Source organism: Limanda limanda, chromosome 6 (genome assembly GCF_963576545.1).
Source record: "Limanda limanda chromosome 6, fLimLim1.1, whole genome shotgun sequence".
Taxonomy (NCBI): Eukaryota; Metazoa; Chordata; class Actinopteri; order Pleuronectiformes; family Pleuronectidae; genus Limanda; species Limanda limanda.
The window spans coordinates 20,656,963-20,671,894 of record NC_083641.1 but is presented as its reverse complement, the minus strand read 5'-3'; the positions used below and the strand labels follow the sequence as shown (position 1 = coordinate 20,671,894).

The 14,932-nt window shown below is 41.4% G+C and overlaps 1 protein-coding gene across 1 annotated transcript in view; it reads left to right on the top strand.

Annotated features, from left to right (window-relative positions):
• The first annotated feature begins 543 nt into the window (after positions 1-543).
• Positions 544-14,932, top strand: part of plch1 (phospholipase C, eta 1) — a 60,982-nt gene continuing 46,593 nt past the window's right edge. The window contains exons 1-3 of the mRNA XM_061072525.1: positions 544-554; positions 1,347-1,432; positions 8,821-8,922. Coding sequence (XP_060928508.1) covers positions 544-554; positions 1,347-1,432; positions 8,821-8,922 — 199 coding nt within the window. The remainder of the gene's footprint in view (positions 555-1,346; positions 1,433-8,820; positions 8,923-14,932) is intronic.

Below are 14,932 nucleotides of genomic sequence, written 5' to 3'. Positions count from 1 at the left end.
GATAATATATGAGCTTGAGTAACTGCATCCGTTTTCTAAACTAACTGACAGTTGTTTTATATTTGTGCAGGTAATTTGCAACTGGTAATTAATCTTTGACTTTAAATGTATGAACATCCATCCAGGGAATAGTTACTTGCCATATGTATAATTTACATCATTCTCTATTCAATTGATAGAAGGCTGGTTTGAATCTTTATGGAGAGGGAATGCGATCTGATCTGAGAGTATGGCACAGTGAGCTCATACCTCAGTCGCCATATGAAAGATCCAGATTTTTCTTCTGAGCTGCACCCGAATGCACACACAGTTATTTAAAGAAAAATTTATTAAAAAGCTTAAAAACAATGTCATAAGTGAAAAAAGTAAAATTGAAAGTGACCTGGATCTGCATCAGAATCTTCTGCTGCTTCCTTCCACCACGTGTCATGGTAATCTGTCCAATCTTCTTTGCCTAATCTTGTTTACAAACAAACAAAGATACCAACAGAGGTGTAAAGATAACCTCATTGAGATAGAGGTAATAACTAATACAGGTCGTAGATGGACACAAGGTATTTATTTTGACGGTTGGGTGTGTATATGGTGTGACGTGCATGTAAATCTATAGAAATAGGAAAAATAAAAATACAGTTTTAGACCTCGATAACATAAATTTATGTAATAAAATAAAATAAACTCAACCAAATTAATGAAATAGGTTAAATTAAATCCAAGCATCCTGGTTTACACGTACAATTTGTCCAGATTTAATGTTGAAGTAACTGTTAAGGAGAAATAGTATAAGTGCTATGTTTAGATTAAAAAAAATTGGGACTTCAAGTGAGGATTTAGGATTAATCATCATCTCTTCTAAATGATGGCCATAATTTGACCTATGTTTTAATGTAAAATATAGAACAACTTACACTTCATACAAATTAATGGAATAACAATAGGATGTTATTACATTGTTAAAAGGGAAGTAAGGATTTTCAGCTTCAAAAGTTCCCCAGCTTTGATTTATTTTAATTATTCTTACTTCTATTGTCTTATTATTCTTATTGTCACTCTGAATTTGAATGGTGGACTGAATGATCATGTCTTTAGTCTCCTTTGGAGCAACAGCCCACTCCGGGATCCACTCCAGGCTTTGCCAGACACTCTGGCCCCACACCAGGAGCAGTCATTTGAATAGCCTCTGTGCTGGTTGTAGTGGTGGCTACTTGCACTTGCCCACACCAGTGAAGTTGCTGGTCCCTTTGCTCTCTGACACCAAACCACTGGGACTATTTTACTTTTCACTTTACTGCTTCTTCTACTTTGACTCATCTACACTCATTGTCATGGAGTTTACGATTGTGAAGGAAAACTGCTGTGGTCAGAGTGGGAAGATCCTGTGAGGAGGCTGACAACGTGGGTTCACCATCTGAAACTGAAGGGACAGAAGTAAGTGAGTTCATCATCACATATTTTAATAATAAGAGAGTAGCTTTAAAGTTTTTAATTCATGTAATGAAGTACTTTTATTGACTTGTCTGCACACAGTCAGCTGTCACTTTAAATGCACTGTTGGTAGGTCAGTGTGTACAGTATCCATGCATTTGTTCACTTGCTAAACCTGTGTGCCTGGACGCTCAGGCTCAGTAATACAACCACACAGGAAATGTCGCTTCTTATCTTTACTGCCCCACCTCATTCATCAATTTCCATTGTTTGATTTATTCCTGCTTCATTCTGACAAACACTACTCCCCTGAGCCGATTGGATCCCGTGTTTGTTTTTGTCATGCACTTTGGTTAGGGCTCGTTTGCTTCCAGAGTTGACTATAGATCGGTGTGATTAAAATAAAAACTAAATACTTTTCCCTACTGCTTGCAACTCACTCCTTTTCCCCGGTGTTTTTTAGCAGCAGAGGTTTGCAGCAGGGCAGCATAACAAAGGCCTTTATTACACTCAGCCGGTTGCCATCCCAGAGAGAAAGAGCTGGGGGCACTCCCCCATCGCAGAGGGTCCTTGGGGGATTTTTTCTGATTTGATTTGAGTGGGTTGTGTGTAGTAGGCTGGGGTGTGAAAGACAAAGAGATTTAAAGAGACAGAAAGCTGCATACACTCACTGAGATGCACCCCTAAGTAATTATCCATGCCTGCTGCCTTGTGATAAACCTCAGTGTGTGTTGTCAACACCAAACATATGGAGCATCTTTGTCAGTTTGTATGTAAATGGATACAGGCGACTGCGCCCCACGTCCAAATACATCCACTTTTAAATCTGCAGTTAACTCGTGTTTCTCAGCCATTTGTTTTATCTGCTGTCACAATAAAGAGTCACTGGGAGGCTGTTCCATCACACACCCACATGCACTGTAGCTGATATGTGTGTGTGTGTGTGTGTGTGTGTGTGTGTGAGTGTGGAGGAATGCATCAGCCGTAAAGTGACTCCCTTGTTATTATGTGACTTGGAGTATTGTGAGCAGTGTATCAGCTTGCTGGTGTAGGTTTGTCAGAGTGGAAACACGACTCTTTGTGGGTGCTGTGATCTCTCATGAATAATTGAAGTTGCTTGTTGGAAAAAAAAGGGAGGACAGAGGAGGAACAGTTTGGGATTGAATGAACCAAACTCTGAAGGCTTATATGAAGGCGCATGACTGAAATATAAAAGCAGAGAGTGGCTTTTCTTTCTTGCACAATATTCGGAATATAAACAAGCTGTCACTAGTTTATACGGTGGGAACGATGGGAAACTGTGTTCATCACTTTTTACCTTCTTGTCCACGAGGACACTGATCAGGACATGCAGAAAGTTGAGTCTATAAACTTTAGAGAGTAAAAGTAAAGGATAGGAACAGGAGGGAGAGTCAGGGGGAGTCTCTGCTTGAAATAGATCTGAGGCTTTGACTTACGACTTTACCCATCCCTCAATTCCACAGTAAAGCGAGACGACTACTCCATACACGTTCTACCTCACACACGTGCATGCACCAAAGTTTAAATAAGATTTAGCCCCTAAAGATTTAAAAAAGAAGAACATGGCATGTATTTCACACACTGGAGACAGACACAGAAAAAATGGCAAATGTTTGACCATTGTTACAGTGTGCAACACTAAGGAAGTTTTATTATTCTGCAAAGTAAAACTGTGTTTCACTTTCAAACATCATTATATCAGTATATCAGCCCTACACATTGACGCTGACCCCTTTGATTTCACCGATTTTTTTTTTTTACAACCCCATAAATTGTCTGTCGACATGTTCAGATAGTGTCACTGTCCATCCTGCACCTGTGTTACCCAACGCTGACCCCTCAGTGACCTCACTGCCTCAAGCTTCACTCTGTCTCCTTATCAGGTCAAAAGCTCAAACAGGACTGTTAGGTTCCATCTTCTCAAATGTGAGGCAAATGGATTAATGATGAAACTGTTTGTTACAGCCGTCATGGCTGATCATGTTCATCTCAGGTAATGTTAAACCTTGAGAAAAACATTATTAATTATTGAGCAATAAATATAAAAAAATAGGAACTTCAGACTTGTAAACAAACAGACAATGAATAGATTGTTTCATTAATTATTAGAAGGAATACAAACTGTATAAATTCACCAAACACTACAAGTATTTAACATGACCATGACCCCACAAATGTAGTTATCTTATTTCCCATGTTAGGCGGCACATTGGCAGGGTGGTAATCCCTGTTACATCACAGAAAGAGGGTTCGAATCCCAGCCTGTCTGTGTGGACGTTGCCTGATCTCCCCATGTTTGAGTTCTCCGGCTTCCTCCGATAGCCCCAAGACTGTTGGGTTGATTGGAGACCCTAAATTGTCCTTAGGTGTAAACGTGAGCCTGTCATGACCTGTGATAGGCTGACAGTGCTGAGTCAGCCTCTCGCCCAATGTTGGCTGCGATTGGCTCCAGCTTCCCCTGCGACCCTCAACTCGATAAGTGGTATCGAAAATGGATGTTGCTACACTTTTGTTTACGAGTGAGTTAGGGAGCACTCGTTCGGTACCGTGAAGCCATCTGTCTAGCCATCTGCATACCAAGACTGTTTACTCTCTGCTCCGATAACTGCTTAACAGGCAATTACAAGCTACTCATTGACTATCTAGAACAGCGAGGGGCTTTAAAGGCTGAGTGCAATTAGGATCCCAAGCCTTCCCAATTGATTCCCACTGTAGAGAGTAACATACAGTGTGTTGTGTATGAGCCTGCTCCACATTTTCTGAAGCACTTCTATCCAAGTGCAATAACAGATTTAACGAAGGTATCATGGTTACATGTATACACCCCACTTTCTATAGAAAAATGCATGCATCTCCACTTTCTCCCTCTCTACAGAAATGAAGCCAAAGTATCCCAGTCATGCCGTTTTGCGTATGACTGGGATATTTTGGCAGAGTAGATGGAGCCGTGGTGGCAAGCTCTCGAGTCAGCTGTCAATCATGGTGTTTCACAACTGGTCTTTAACAACTTCAAACCAAACTTACCAGAGAATTTAGCACCTGGACATACATGAGTGTGATGAGAATTACCGAAAATGACAGAAACCATCTTTGAGAAAGATTTATATAATATATTGACTTTTAGTTGGACCCATGTCTCATCTATTTACATGGAGGAGGAGGAATTTATGACCTATGCTTCAAATAGCCACCAGGTGGTGATTGAGAGGCCTTGGCATCACTATTGGGAGCCGTCATGTCATCTTTCTTTATTTACAGTGTGTGGTGAACACGCAGCGATAAACACACACACTCACAGACATGAAATATCTATATATTCGCACGATAAACTCTTAGAGTCTTAATAAACACGTCATGGAAATCCCTACACTCATGGTAGCTATACTGTGATGGAACTGAATCCACTGAGCCACATTACGCAGATGTCTTTATTATTCCCATGGCTGATATAATCACCCAGCTGGTCACATCAAATAAAATAGAGCAGCCATTGTGTGTCTCATTATTTATGTCCAAGTAGAGTGCTCTCTGGCATGTGTCAGTATGTAGCGACAGATGCTGCTCTCTTTGTGTGCGCGTGCTGAGCAGGCCCTTGTTAGAGATGCTTTTATGCCACTATACATGATCATTATAGTTTATTAGGAATGCTGTTTAATTGTCATATGTTTGTTCATCGTCTCTATCAGTGATGACGCCTGCTTTCAAAGTTTGTCTTGGATGTTTGATAAGAGAGACTGTGAGGTTTCAGTATCAACGCACAGGACATGACTTAGTCTCTTCAGGTACATTTTAAGGAAAGGCTTTCAATGGTGCTTGTATACCTGCATTATAAAGATAATTCCTGACACATAATTTCACAAACACTTAACCAGAGTTGTTTATTGTACTTTATTGCTATAAGCTTCCAAGCAAATACTCCACAATACCACACAACCCTGAACAAGCACATATCATTAGTTTTTATTACTCAAACAATTAGCATAATCTCCTTTAAATTATAAAAAACAACAGAAATCTTTTAACTAGAGCAAAACTGGGACTTATCTGTAGTTGAACTGAATCCTGAAATAACCGACAAGACACAGATGTTATCACTCAGGTTGTAAACAAGATGTAAAGCCTGATCGTCAAATAGAAAGTGACAGCACTCTATTGTTTCAGGAAATCAGAGTTTGCAAGGAAGTTAAGATATGACTTATACATACAATATATGTGTTCTTCATTTTAAAATAACGTATATTATAATATTATGTAATATAACATTGTTCTTCATTAAATTGGAGGCGTGCTATACTGGTATTTGTCATAAAGTCCCTGAAAATACAGTAGTCCTGCTAACTTAAAGGACTGAAATGCTTTCTGGAGTGTTTATTTCTTCTAAAGCATATACCTGCCCTGCACAGACATCTTGGATCTGTTGTATTCTTTGTTATATCAGATGAAATACGTCTGTATCACACATTTCAAGATGCAGGTCAGAGAGGGAAAGTGGAAACACTAAATCTCTGCATTCACATGTTTCATATTGTTTTACTTGAGCGTGATTTGAATATCTACGACAACTTGGGGGCATCCTCGGCCTACTTCTTGTCGCCCTGAGACAGAGTGGCTCATCCGGCAGTTTGGCGGGGAGACAAAATTTGTTTTTAAGCTGCGCTCTCTTCCAGCGTCTGACAGGGAGGCACACACTGCAGTCCCCGGAGGTTTGGCCCCTCCTGCAGATGAAAGGGCTACTAGTGTTACACGCAGTCAGAGTTAGAGTAGCGCTACTAACCTGCAACTCATGAACATGGCAGACACACAGAAACAAATCTCTCATGTACTGACAAAGTGTTTTTGGTACATGAGACACATGCTCAAGCAATCATCAGTTTCAAGACGTTTACATACAATCAAATGATTAATAAAGACCCAACTTACTGAACAATTGCAGCAGGGTGATAAAGAAACTGCCCCAAAATGACGGTTTGGTTTATGACCTATACTGCAGCCAGCCACGAGGGGCGAGCAAGATATTTTGTTTTCACTTTTGGGGTGCTGCCATGTCGTCCCATCTTTATATACATTCTATAGTGTAGCTTGATTTTAATGGACAGAGAAGGATGTGTCAAATTTCTCATGTAACGCACTTTCTAGTAGTGTAAATTCATTAATTAAATTTGATAACATGGGGGTTGTAGTTTTTGGCTGAAATTTATGTTAAAACACTAGATTGTGTTATTTTGCTGCCTATCTCTGCTCACCCTCACAGTCTGGTGACTTCTTGACTTCAGTGTTCGTGGTGGATTCCTGTAATTTAGCTGTATCACAACCTGACGTTCCAAAGCTGCCCTAACAATACCCCCAGTCATCCACCTCTGCTCGGCTCCCATCTCTAATTTGGACTCTGTTGTGAAATCAAACAGTAATTTAGAAAAACATCATTCTATAATTAAACTGTAAGCCACAAGGGACTGTGATCTACAGCGAGTTCAGAGCAGCTCCGAGGCCTCGAGGGCACGAGGTGAAGCTGAGTTAAATTGACTATGAAGAAAAGCCTCAGATTGAGTGTATGTGTGGTTTTACAGGTTTAGACCCTTCCACACCACAGATGTTTTACTTTAGAGCAGAAATGAGGATTTACAGTAAGTTGTGTTTTGTTCTCAACCAAAGCATCAGATTGAACTTGAGCTAAAATATTTGCTCTTAGTTTTCAAAGTTTTGCAGGATATTTCATAAACGTGTTATTTTTTTGAAAGTTAACTTCATGCAACAACTCGGTCAACATGTCGTTCTTCCAGAATTATAACAAATATACTGGACCTTCTTTTTTATCTGTTCATCCTCCGCCTCACATGAGCCTCGCTGGTCTTTATAATACCTCACCTGACTTCCTCCTCTGCTCCAGGTAATAATTACTAGGCCTGCTAGAGGTCACCCAGCAGTAAAATGTAACTATGGGGCGTTATAAGGTGCAGCACAAATGACCTGTGGGGTCTTTTTTTTTTTACAAGAGGTCAGTTTCCTGGAGGGCTGCGGCTCGGATGGTAAAGCGGGATGTCCAATATTCTTACATGTTGAAGTGCCGTTGGGCAACACACTGAACCCCAAGTCAAACCTAGTGTGGAGGGAATCGTCTTGCATGGCACCTCCATTGCTCCATCAGCGCATGTGTGTGAAAGAGACAAAGTTATGAAGTACTATGTAAACTGCTGTGGTAAAAAGCTGCTGTATAACCATCGCCCAAAGGAATAGAAACCTAATATTTCTCATGTAATCTGAATCTGAGATTGTTTTCATTGTAAAACACTAGTAAGATTCCTTCTAAGTACCTTTTCGAGTTCTGTATCATGAACCCTGATTCATCATGAGACTGGTGTCATGTTAACAGATCATGGTCTGTCATAGGCACCACACACATCACAGGCTTTTGTGTTATAAAGTGAGTTGGTGCTCTCACCTCAAAGGTACTTGACCCCTGAGCTCGACGGGTTGGACAAGACGGTCACCTCTCCTCACATTAGCTGGCACCAGACACCAATAACTGTCCCAGAGGCTCCGAGAATGTCCAGATCTATACATCTCCTCTGAGTGTGTGTGTGTGTGTGTGTGTGTGTGTGTTAGAGACATGGAGAGAGAAAGTGTTTGTAGTCGGAAACAATAAATCACACTGAGACCGACGAGCAACAGGTGGGGAAACTCTAGACGGGGAAACTGGCTGTCAGGGAGGCAGGAATGAAAAGTGATCAGGAGGAAGTGGTGGAAAATTGGGAATCCGGGAATAATGGCGAGGAGAATCAGAGAAGATAAATGGGAAACACATGTTGTGGAGAAAGAGATGAAGAAATTCCAAGGGCACAAAAAGGTTGACAAGGAGAAGTGGCTGGATAGATGGGACCAGAGAGAAAAGAGGTCCCTTTCATTCATTTAATTCATTAGAGGCTGAATTTTGGTCTTGTATTGCAGGTCTAGTACATCTGGGATACTTAAGTCACAATCTGTGAAGTTTGTAATTTAAAATCCTCTTTGACTTTAACATTTTTATGTAACTCTTAAAATATGTCTTGCATAATTTATCAAGCAATGTGTCCTTTTAATTTATGAAAAAAATATATACTGTAAATCTTTAATCAGTCCTGAAATATTATCTCTAATGTTATGAAAGTCAATGGTGAGAAATTGTTTTCCATGAGTAACACAGTTCATATTTACAAGTTTAATTAAATGAAGGCAGAAAATGGTCTATGAAAAAACGTCTAAACCTTTTGTCTTATAACCTTTTCATGTCATTTATGAGTTGACTCCTATATATATATATATACATGCATATACATGTGCAATATTATAGTATCCTATGTAAACGTTATACAATTCTCTCCTCTTTCTTGGGTCCAGCTGTTTGCCGTCCACCTCTCACCATGAGCGCCTGGGTGGTGAACAGAAAAGGAGAGCCACAATACCGCCGGCACTTCCTCACAGACAACAGCATCTTCCATGGTAAGTGTCAGGCACACACACACAACACACACACAACACACAAACACACACACACTGGAATAATGCTGTATACAGGACAGCAGATAAGGCTGCAGGGTCTCATACAGATAACTGTATGTCATGGGAATGAACAGTAGAGGGAGCCTTATCTCCACTAATGTTCCTAATGGCAAACAGCACAACGAGTTACAGTGTTCAATGAAATGTGATTATTGTAAATTGTTAAACATGAATCATTGTGTGACACGAGTGAAAACCCTCTACAAATTCATTAAAGGTGGATGCTGTGTCTTTAGTAAGTGTAAATAGAAGACATCTTTTTATTCTCAGGCTGCATAACATGACATGTATTGCCATACGTACACATTAGTACTGATACAGTGGAGCCAAACATGTTCATGTTAAAAAAGAGAAGTGTGTGCTTGTATGTTTGCATCAACTGAATCACCCTGACACATAATGCATGTACATACCAGTTTATGCCTGTGAGTTATATCGAATTCACAATTTGATAAACCGCAGCCAATCTTGCATTTTCCCTTTTCATCCTCCTCAAAGCTGAATTCAGATACAGCTTATTACAGCATCGTATGGATCTTGGTTTATGGGTTTAGAGGCGGTGAGGCTGCACACTGACAAATCTTTGATGGAACTATCTGCCTCTGTGGCTGTCACACCTACAGCACGCAGACCACTTAAAGCAACAAACTGACTAAGTACAGGCGGATCCCACATCCCAGCCCTGCAGCAGCTTGACAGATTCGGCCCTCGTCCGTGGATGATGAATTGACCCGATTGATGCAGAGAGTAAACACAAGTGTGTGTCTGTTTCCCCCTCTGTCATTCTTAGAAATAAGGATATTATTCCATTTATGGGGATTTCACCCATTTTCTACCTTTGTTTAAATGCATTTTCAAGCCAATTGTTTTTTTCTTCCACAGTCTAAGGTCATTTAAGTGGCGATCGTAAAGATTTCAGTTGAGCCAGACAATAATGACAATTATCTGATTTTATGCTGCATGAGTGTGCGTACAGCAGACTCGCTGAGAAGTTGGAGGTGTGGAAATTGTCGCCTGCAGCTCTTTATCTCACAGCTCACTGTGGCTGCTCCTTCCTGTCCACAGCTCTCTGGAGCATTTCAAAAATGATCCACTGTCAAGAAAAGGCAAACTAGAATAGCTCTCAGTAGAGCACATACCTCCACCTACAGTCACCTTCAATTCAATAAAGCTGATAAAATACATTTTCTATTTATATTTACAGCCACTTAATGCAGCAGTTTTTTCAGAATCTTGAATTATTTAGCAGAAAAGAAAGATACTGCTTTGGGTATGACTCAGTTCAAAACTGTTTTACTGCAGATCTTTTGGTGATAACAATATACACAGTCTTGGTTCAGTTACTGCAGAATATGGAAACTAAATCTCATCACAAAGAAAGTAAAAGATAGAACGAGACGGCAGAACAAAACAACAAATGAGAACACGTAGACATGAGAGAGAAGAGCACGATGTGACAGCAAATGCAGGCTCCTATAAATCATTGGATCAAATTATGAATGTTTGAGTTGTGTAACAGAAGTTGTTGCTATAATGTGATTGGGGATCTCATTGCAGATTGTTGTTTCTGAAAATAAACCGATCTCTGATAATATTTAGTTGGTAAGATGGGACTGGAAGAAGTGCCAATGCTGTGGAGGTTTGTTTTTGGAGTAAAGCAGTGAGTGCTGGGTGTGTGTTGTTGTTTTGGATCTGAAAAAAAAATTGAAGGCTAAATTATTTGTATAGCTGCAGTGGTGAGTCCAGGAGGGAAGTTTCTAATGAATCTTATGAGCTCTGTTGTATACACTTGATATTGGTTTATTGATTCCTTTCGTAGTGAGGGAACCAAAAAGAAGAGTGAAAGAAATAGTTGCGGGAATGAACATGTAAGTGAAAACAGTGGGTGAGATATGATCGGATCCTACATTTACAGTTTCTGGTTGAGCTCATTATGAAAATGATTTGAATATAGGACGATAATATAACACTAAAATATATACAAATTGCAATACTTTCATTACTAGGTCATAAGCTCAATTACCAATTACCTCATTTGGCAATTAATAGCGACTTAACACACATTTATAACCAAAAATCTCTGGGATCACCACTTTCAAAGGAAAATACATTTTCGCGAAGTTCCATTGAAGTGAGCTCACAGAGGATCTGTCTGCCCCTTCTAATCCATTTCTAACAAGATAACATATTCGATACTAATCTAGATCCTACTATTGTTATGCACAAGCTGTCATGAAGTTTTTTCCCAAAAGGATGACGGGTAAAGAAGAAGAAGAGAACAAGTTGTCTGGTGGCAAACTATCAGTTTCTGATTCGCTGATCTCTGCCTGTGTTCACCTCTCCGACAGTTTGCCCTTTCTTGTCACTCAGAACTATTTTGAAAACACAAGCCCCATCAATTCTTTCTTCGATTATTTTTCCACATGGCTTTGCTCCGCTATGCTTCTTTTCTTTCCTCCAGTTGTTTCTATTTTCTCTCTTTCCTCCAGTTGTTTCCAGTCTGTTGTGAATGACAGAGTGGCTCATGATTTTTATTTGGCCAAGGCACATAAATCAGTATGAGAGGTTGAAGGTGGGTGAGGGTCTGTGTCTGGGATCAGGCAGATGTGGATGAAGAGAGATTTACACTTAAATCAAAATGACTATTCACAGGAAGGCTTCAGGTACACACACACAAACACACAACACACATACACACACACACACACACACACACACACACACACACACACACACACAGAGTTACACAGAGATACACATTCACACACAAACACACACACACACACACACACACACACACACACACACACACACACGCACACACACACACACACACACACACACACACACACACACACACACACACACACACACACACACACACACACACAAACACACAAACACACAGACACTGATGGTTATTCTGGTGTTCAGACATGTAATTTTGCTTCTCCAGGCAGCACTTATCGATTTGGTGACCTCTGCCTCCAAGTGTTTGTGTATGTGTGTGTGTGCGCGCGTACGTGAGTGCATGCTCGGTCACTCAATAATTGTCTCCGGCAGATTAAATGACTTTAATGTGGAACAATGATCATGCGTAATCTGCGAGCGTCGGTGTAACCAAACTTTCATTAGGGGAGTGACTCAATTAGGACAACACATAATTTAAAAGAAAAATAACTATAGATTATTATATAACTAGTTTCTCTCAGGAACAATTGTGAGGCTATAAATACAGAGGGATTCACTCACTCGGAGAGAGGGAGAGACTGAGAGCGTAAAGTGGGTCACAGAAGGAGGTATCCCTGCGCAATGGTGCCTTTCCTTTCCCCAACCTCAGGATACACTCAGATGAACAGCAGTCCAGAATCAGACCCGCGTACAGATGTAGCACATGCTCAGTTTGCTGGAGAATCCAAGCCGTCGCCAAACAGCTGCACCAGACTGTCGGGTGAAATCTGGTGAAATATCCAAATGGCCAACTCTGCGGGTTAAGCCACCGCTCCGTGCGCTATCATCCACCCTCGCTCATTTCCCTCCGCCGGTCTTAAGCTCCTGCTCATTAACAACCACTCTCCCTCGGTCCGTCGAGCGTGAGAGAAATCAGCTTAGAGTTTCCCCACATGTGTTGCGTCTGGTGTGAGGACACGAGGCGCGCCGAGCCTGTGGATGGGAAGGGGGTCTTGGTGGGTTTTTTTTGGATTCCACTCCGCAGCCTTCACTGTCAGGGAGGCAGGTGCCGAGGAGCACTTCAGCCCCGCGTTAGTTTTTTTGGACATAAGAAAAGTGACACTTGAGCACAAGGGCGCGCTTGGTGTGAACGTCCAATCATCATGGAGAAATTGACTATTCGGGCTTGTATGATGGTATTTGAACCGCTACAAAAACAATGATTTCTAAAGCGCATGGATGAATCGTGTGAGACCAGCAGTTCCAGTCCTAAATGGCAGAACTTGAAGTTTGCAGGAATCCCAGTTTGGAGAAGGGTAAGTGATGGTTCTCAAGCTTCTGCTCGTTGCATTATTTCGTTTTTCCTCCCTGCATGTCGCGTCTGGAGAGGAATATTCTGTGTGGTGCACGCATTCCTGTATATGCCAACACGAGCCTTTCATTGTACACAAGGCTAAAGCTCATGCGTAATTTTCCCTTTGCGCTTATTGTTGTGGGGAAATTGAATCACCCACGCTGCTGAAAACACTTCAGAAATGAATCTTAATGGAGGGTTGTCAATCTGCATTAGCAATAATCACTGTTTTTCGAAATAATGGGGCACAAAACGTCAGGATTAATTACATAACATTTATGTGGATTTGTATCTGGATGACACGTTTTCTCAGTTTCTATGAGAGTGTTTCATGAAGAGCAGCTGGAGCAGCGAGAAACTGGTGCTGAAAAATCCCCTTTGTACTGGTCATCAGGGGGTAGAGGAGCCTCCTAATGGGATGATTTGACAGGACTCAGCCCCTCAGTCCTTATATCACATAGGTACACGCTGTTTTGACACATCCTTGAAAATCCTGCCTCTTCTGCAGTGTTCTGGGAAACCTAACCAACCCTGAGATGTTTATGGCTTTTGTCACTGCAGCAGCTTGGTGAGAAGATGCCTGAGAGACTGACAGAGCGAATAGCGTTGCCACAGCTCAGTAACAGAGGTGGACTGGATTGTCGTTGGCATCAGCAGGAATGGGAGATTCTTGATCCCAGACAGGACATGTTGAGCAACACACAATGTGACAGAGCTCTGGGTCGAGCTTTGATGGCAAATTTGAAGCCCTGGCTGTCCCTGGGCTATTACAGCGACCCCCTTTGCTCTGTGCCGCACACTGTCACCAAAAACGGTGCATCCCTGGCACTTGAAAAGCAGGATGTGTCAAGCTGTCAGTCTCCCCCCCTGCAGCGCCCAGGTTTGTGTGTTTCTTTCTCTGAGAGCGTTTGGGTGCAAAGAGGAGGGCCCCATAAAGCCTCATTGGACAAGGGGGCTATACGTCTTTATTCATTTTGTCAACACTTGCGATCAGACAGGTTGCATGGCACCAGGAGCCCTCACTGAGAGAGAAAGAGAGGGGAAATGTTGGAGAGAGGGAGGTGAGGAGGAGCATGCATGGCTGCTAATCTCCTCCACATGGAGGGAATGGCTTTTCCATGTAAAAGGCATCTTTCCACATTTGTCTCTTCTGTATTGATGATGATGAATCTCAGTACGCTCTCTCTGTCTCATAACCCTGTCCCTGCCGCCTCCTTACTGTTGCTCTAGGGCAGAGAATCAGTGAACAGACAACAGGGGAGAGAACACATACTTATCCGCTCAGCTGTTTTTTTCTATACTATTTCTCCGACATTATTTTCAATCTCCTCTCCTCAGGGCTTTGTTTAAAACCACCAGCTGCCGGGACAATCACATTAGTTCTTGCGTTACGCATGAAGATGAGCATTTTAACAACAGCTTATAAAACCTTTCCGGATTCTTTAGGCTGCTGTTGTTGCAAAGCTGCTGCTGGGTAGAGTGTAAGTGTATTTAGCACAATGTTTACCTGCACCTATGCAAATCATCCATAACTCTTGCTTTTTATTTAATATCTCTCCACCCACTTATCAGATAGTAAGCTTTAGAAGCTCAGGAAAAGTGGGTTGCACTTTTTCTGGAGTTTTCCCAAAAGAACATAGAGCTCTCACAACAAGGGGAAACGTTCAGGTAAGGGCTAGCGCCTGGGTGCAGTGTCCAGAAGGTAGGACATGACGTATGAATAAGGCTTTGTAAATCACGTATTTATGGTCACAGCATAACAATTCTTTCAAATCTCACCTTTTTAAGTCAACATCCTCTCAGGCGTCTTCGCTGTGTTCTCTTTTTCCACCTGAGATATTTGTATTTTTGCATCTATTGCATGTTCAAAACTCGGATTTTTGCAGACATTTTCCTGCTGTATTCTCACATGGGTTCTCTCTGATT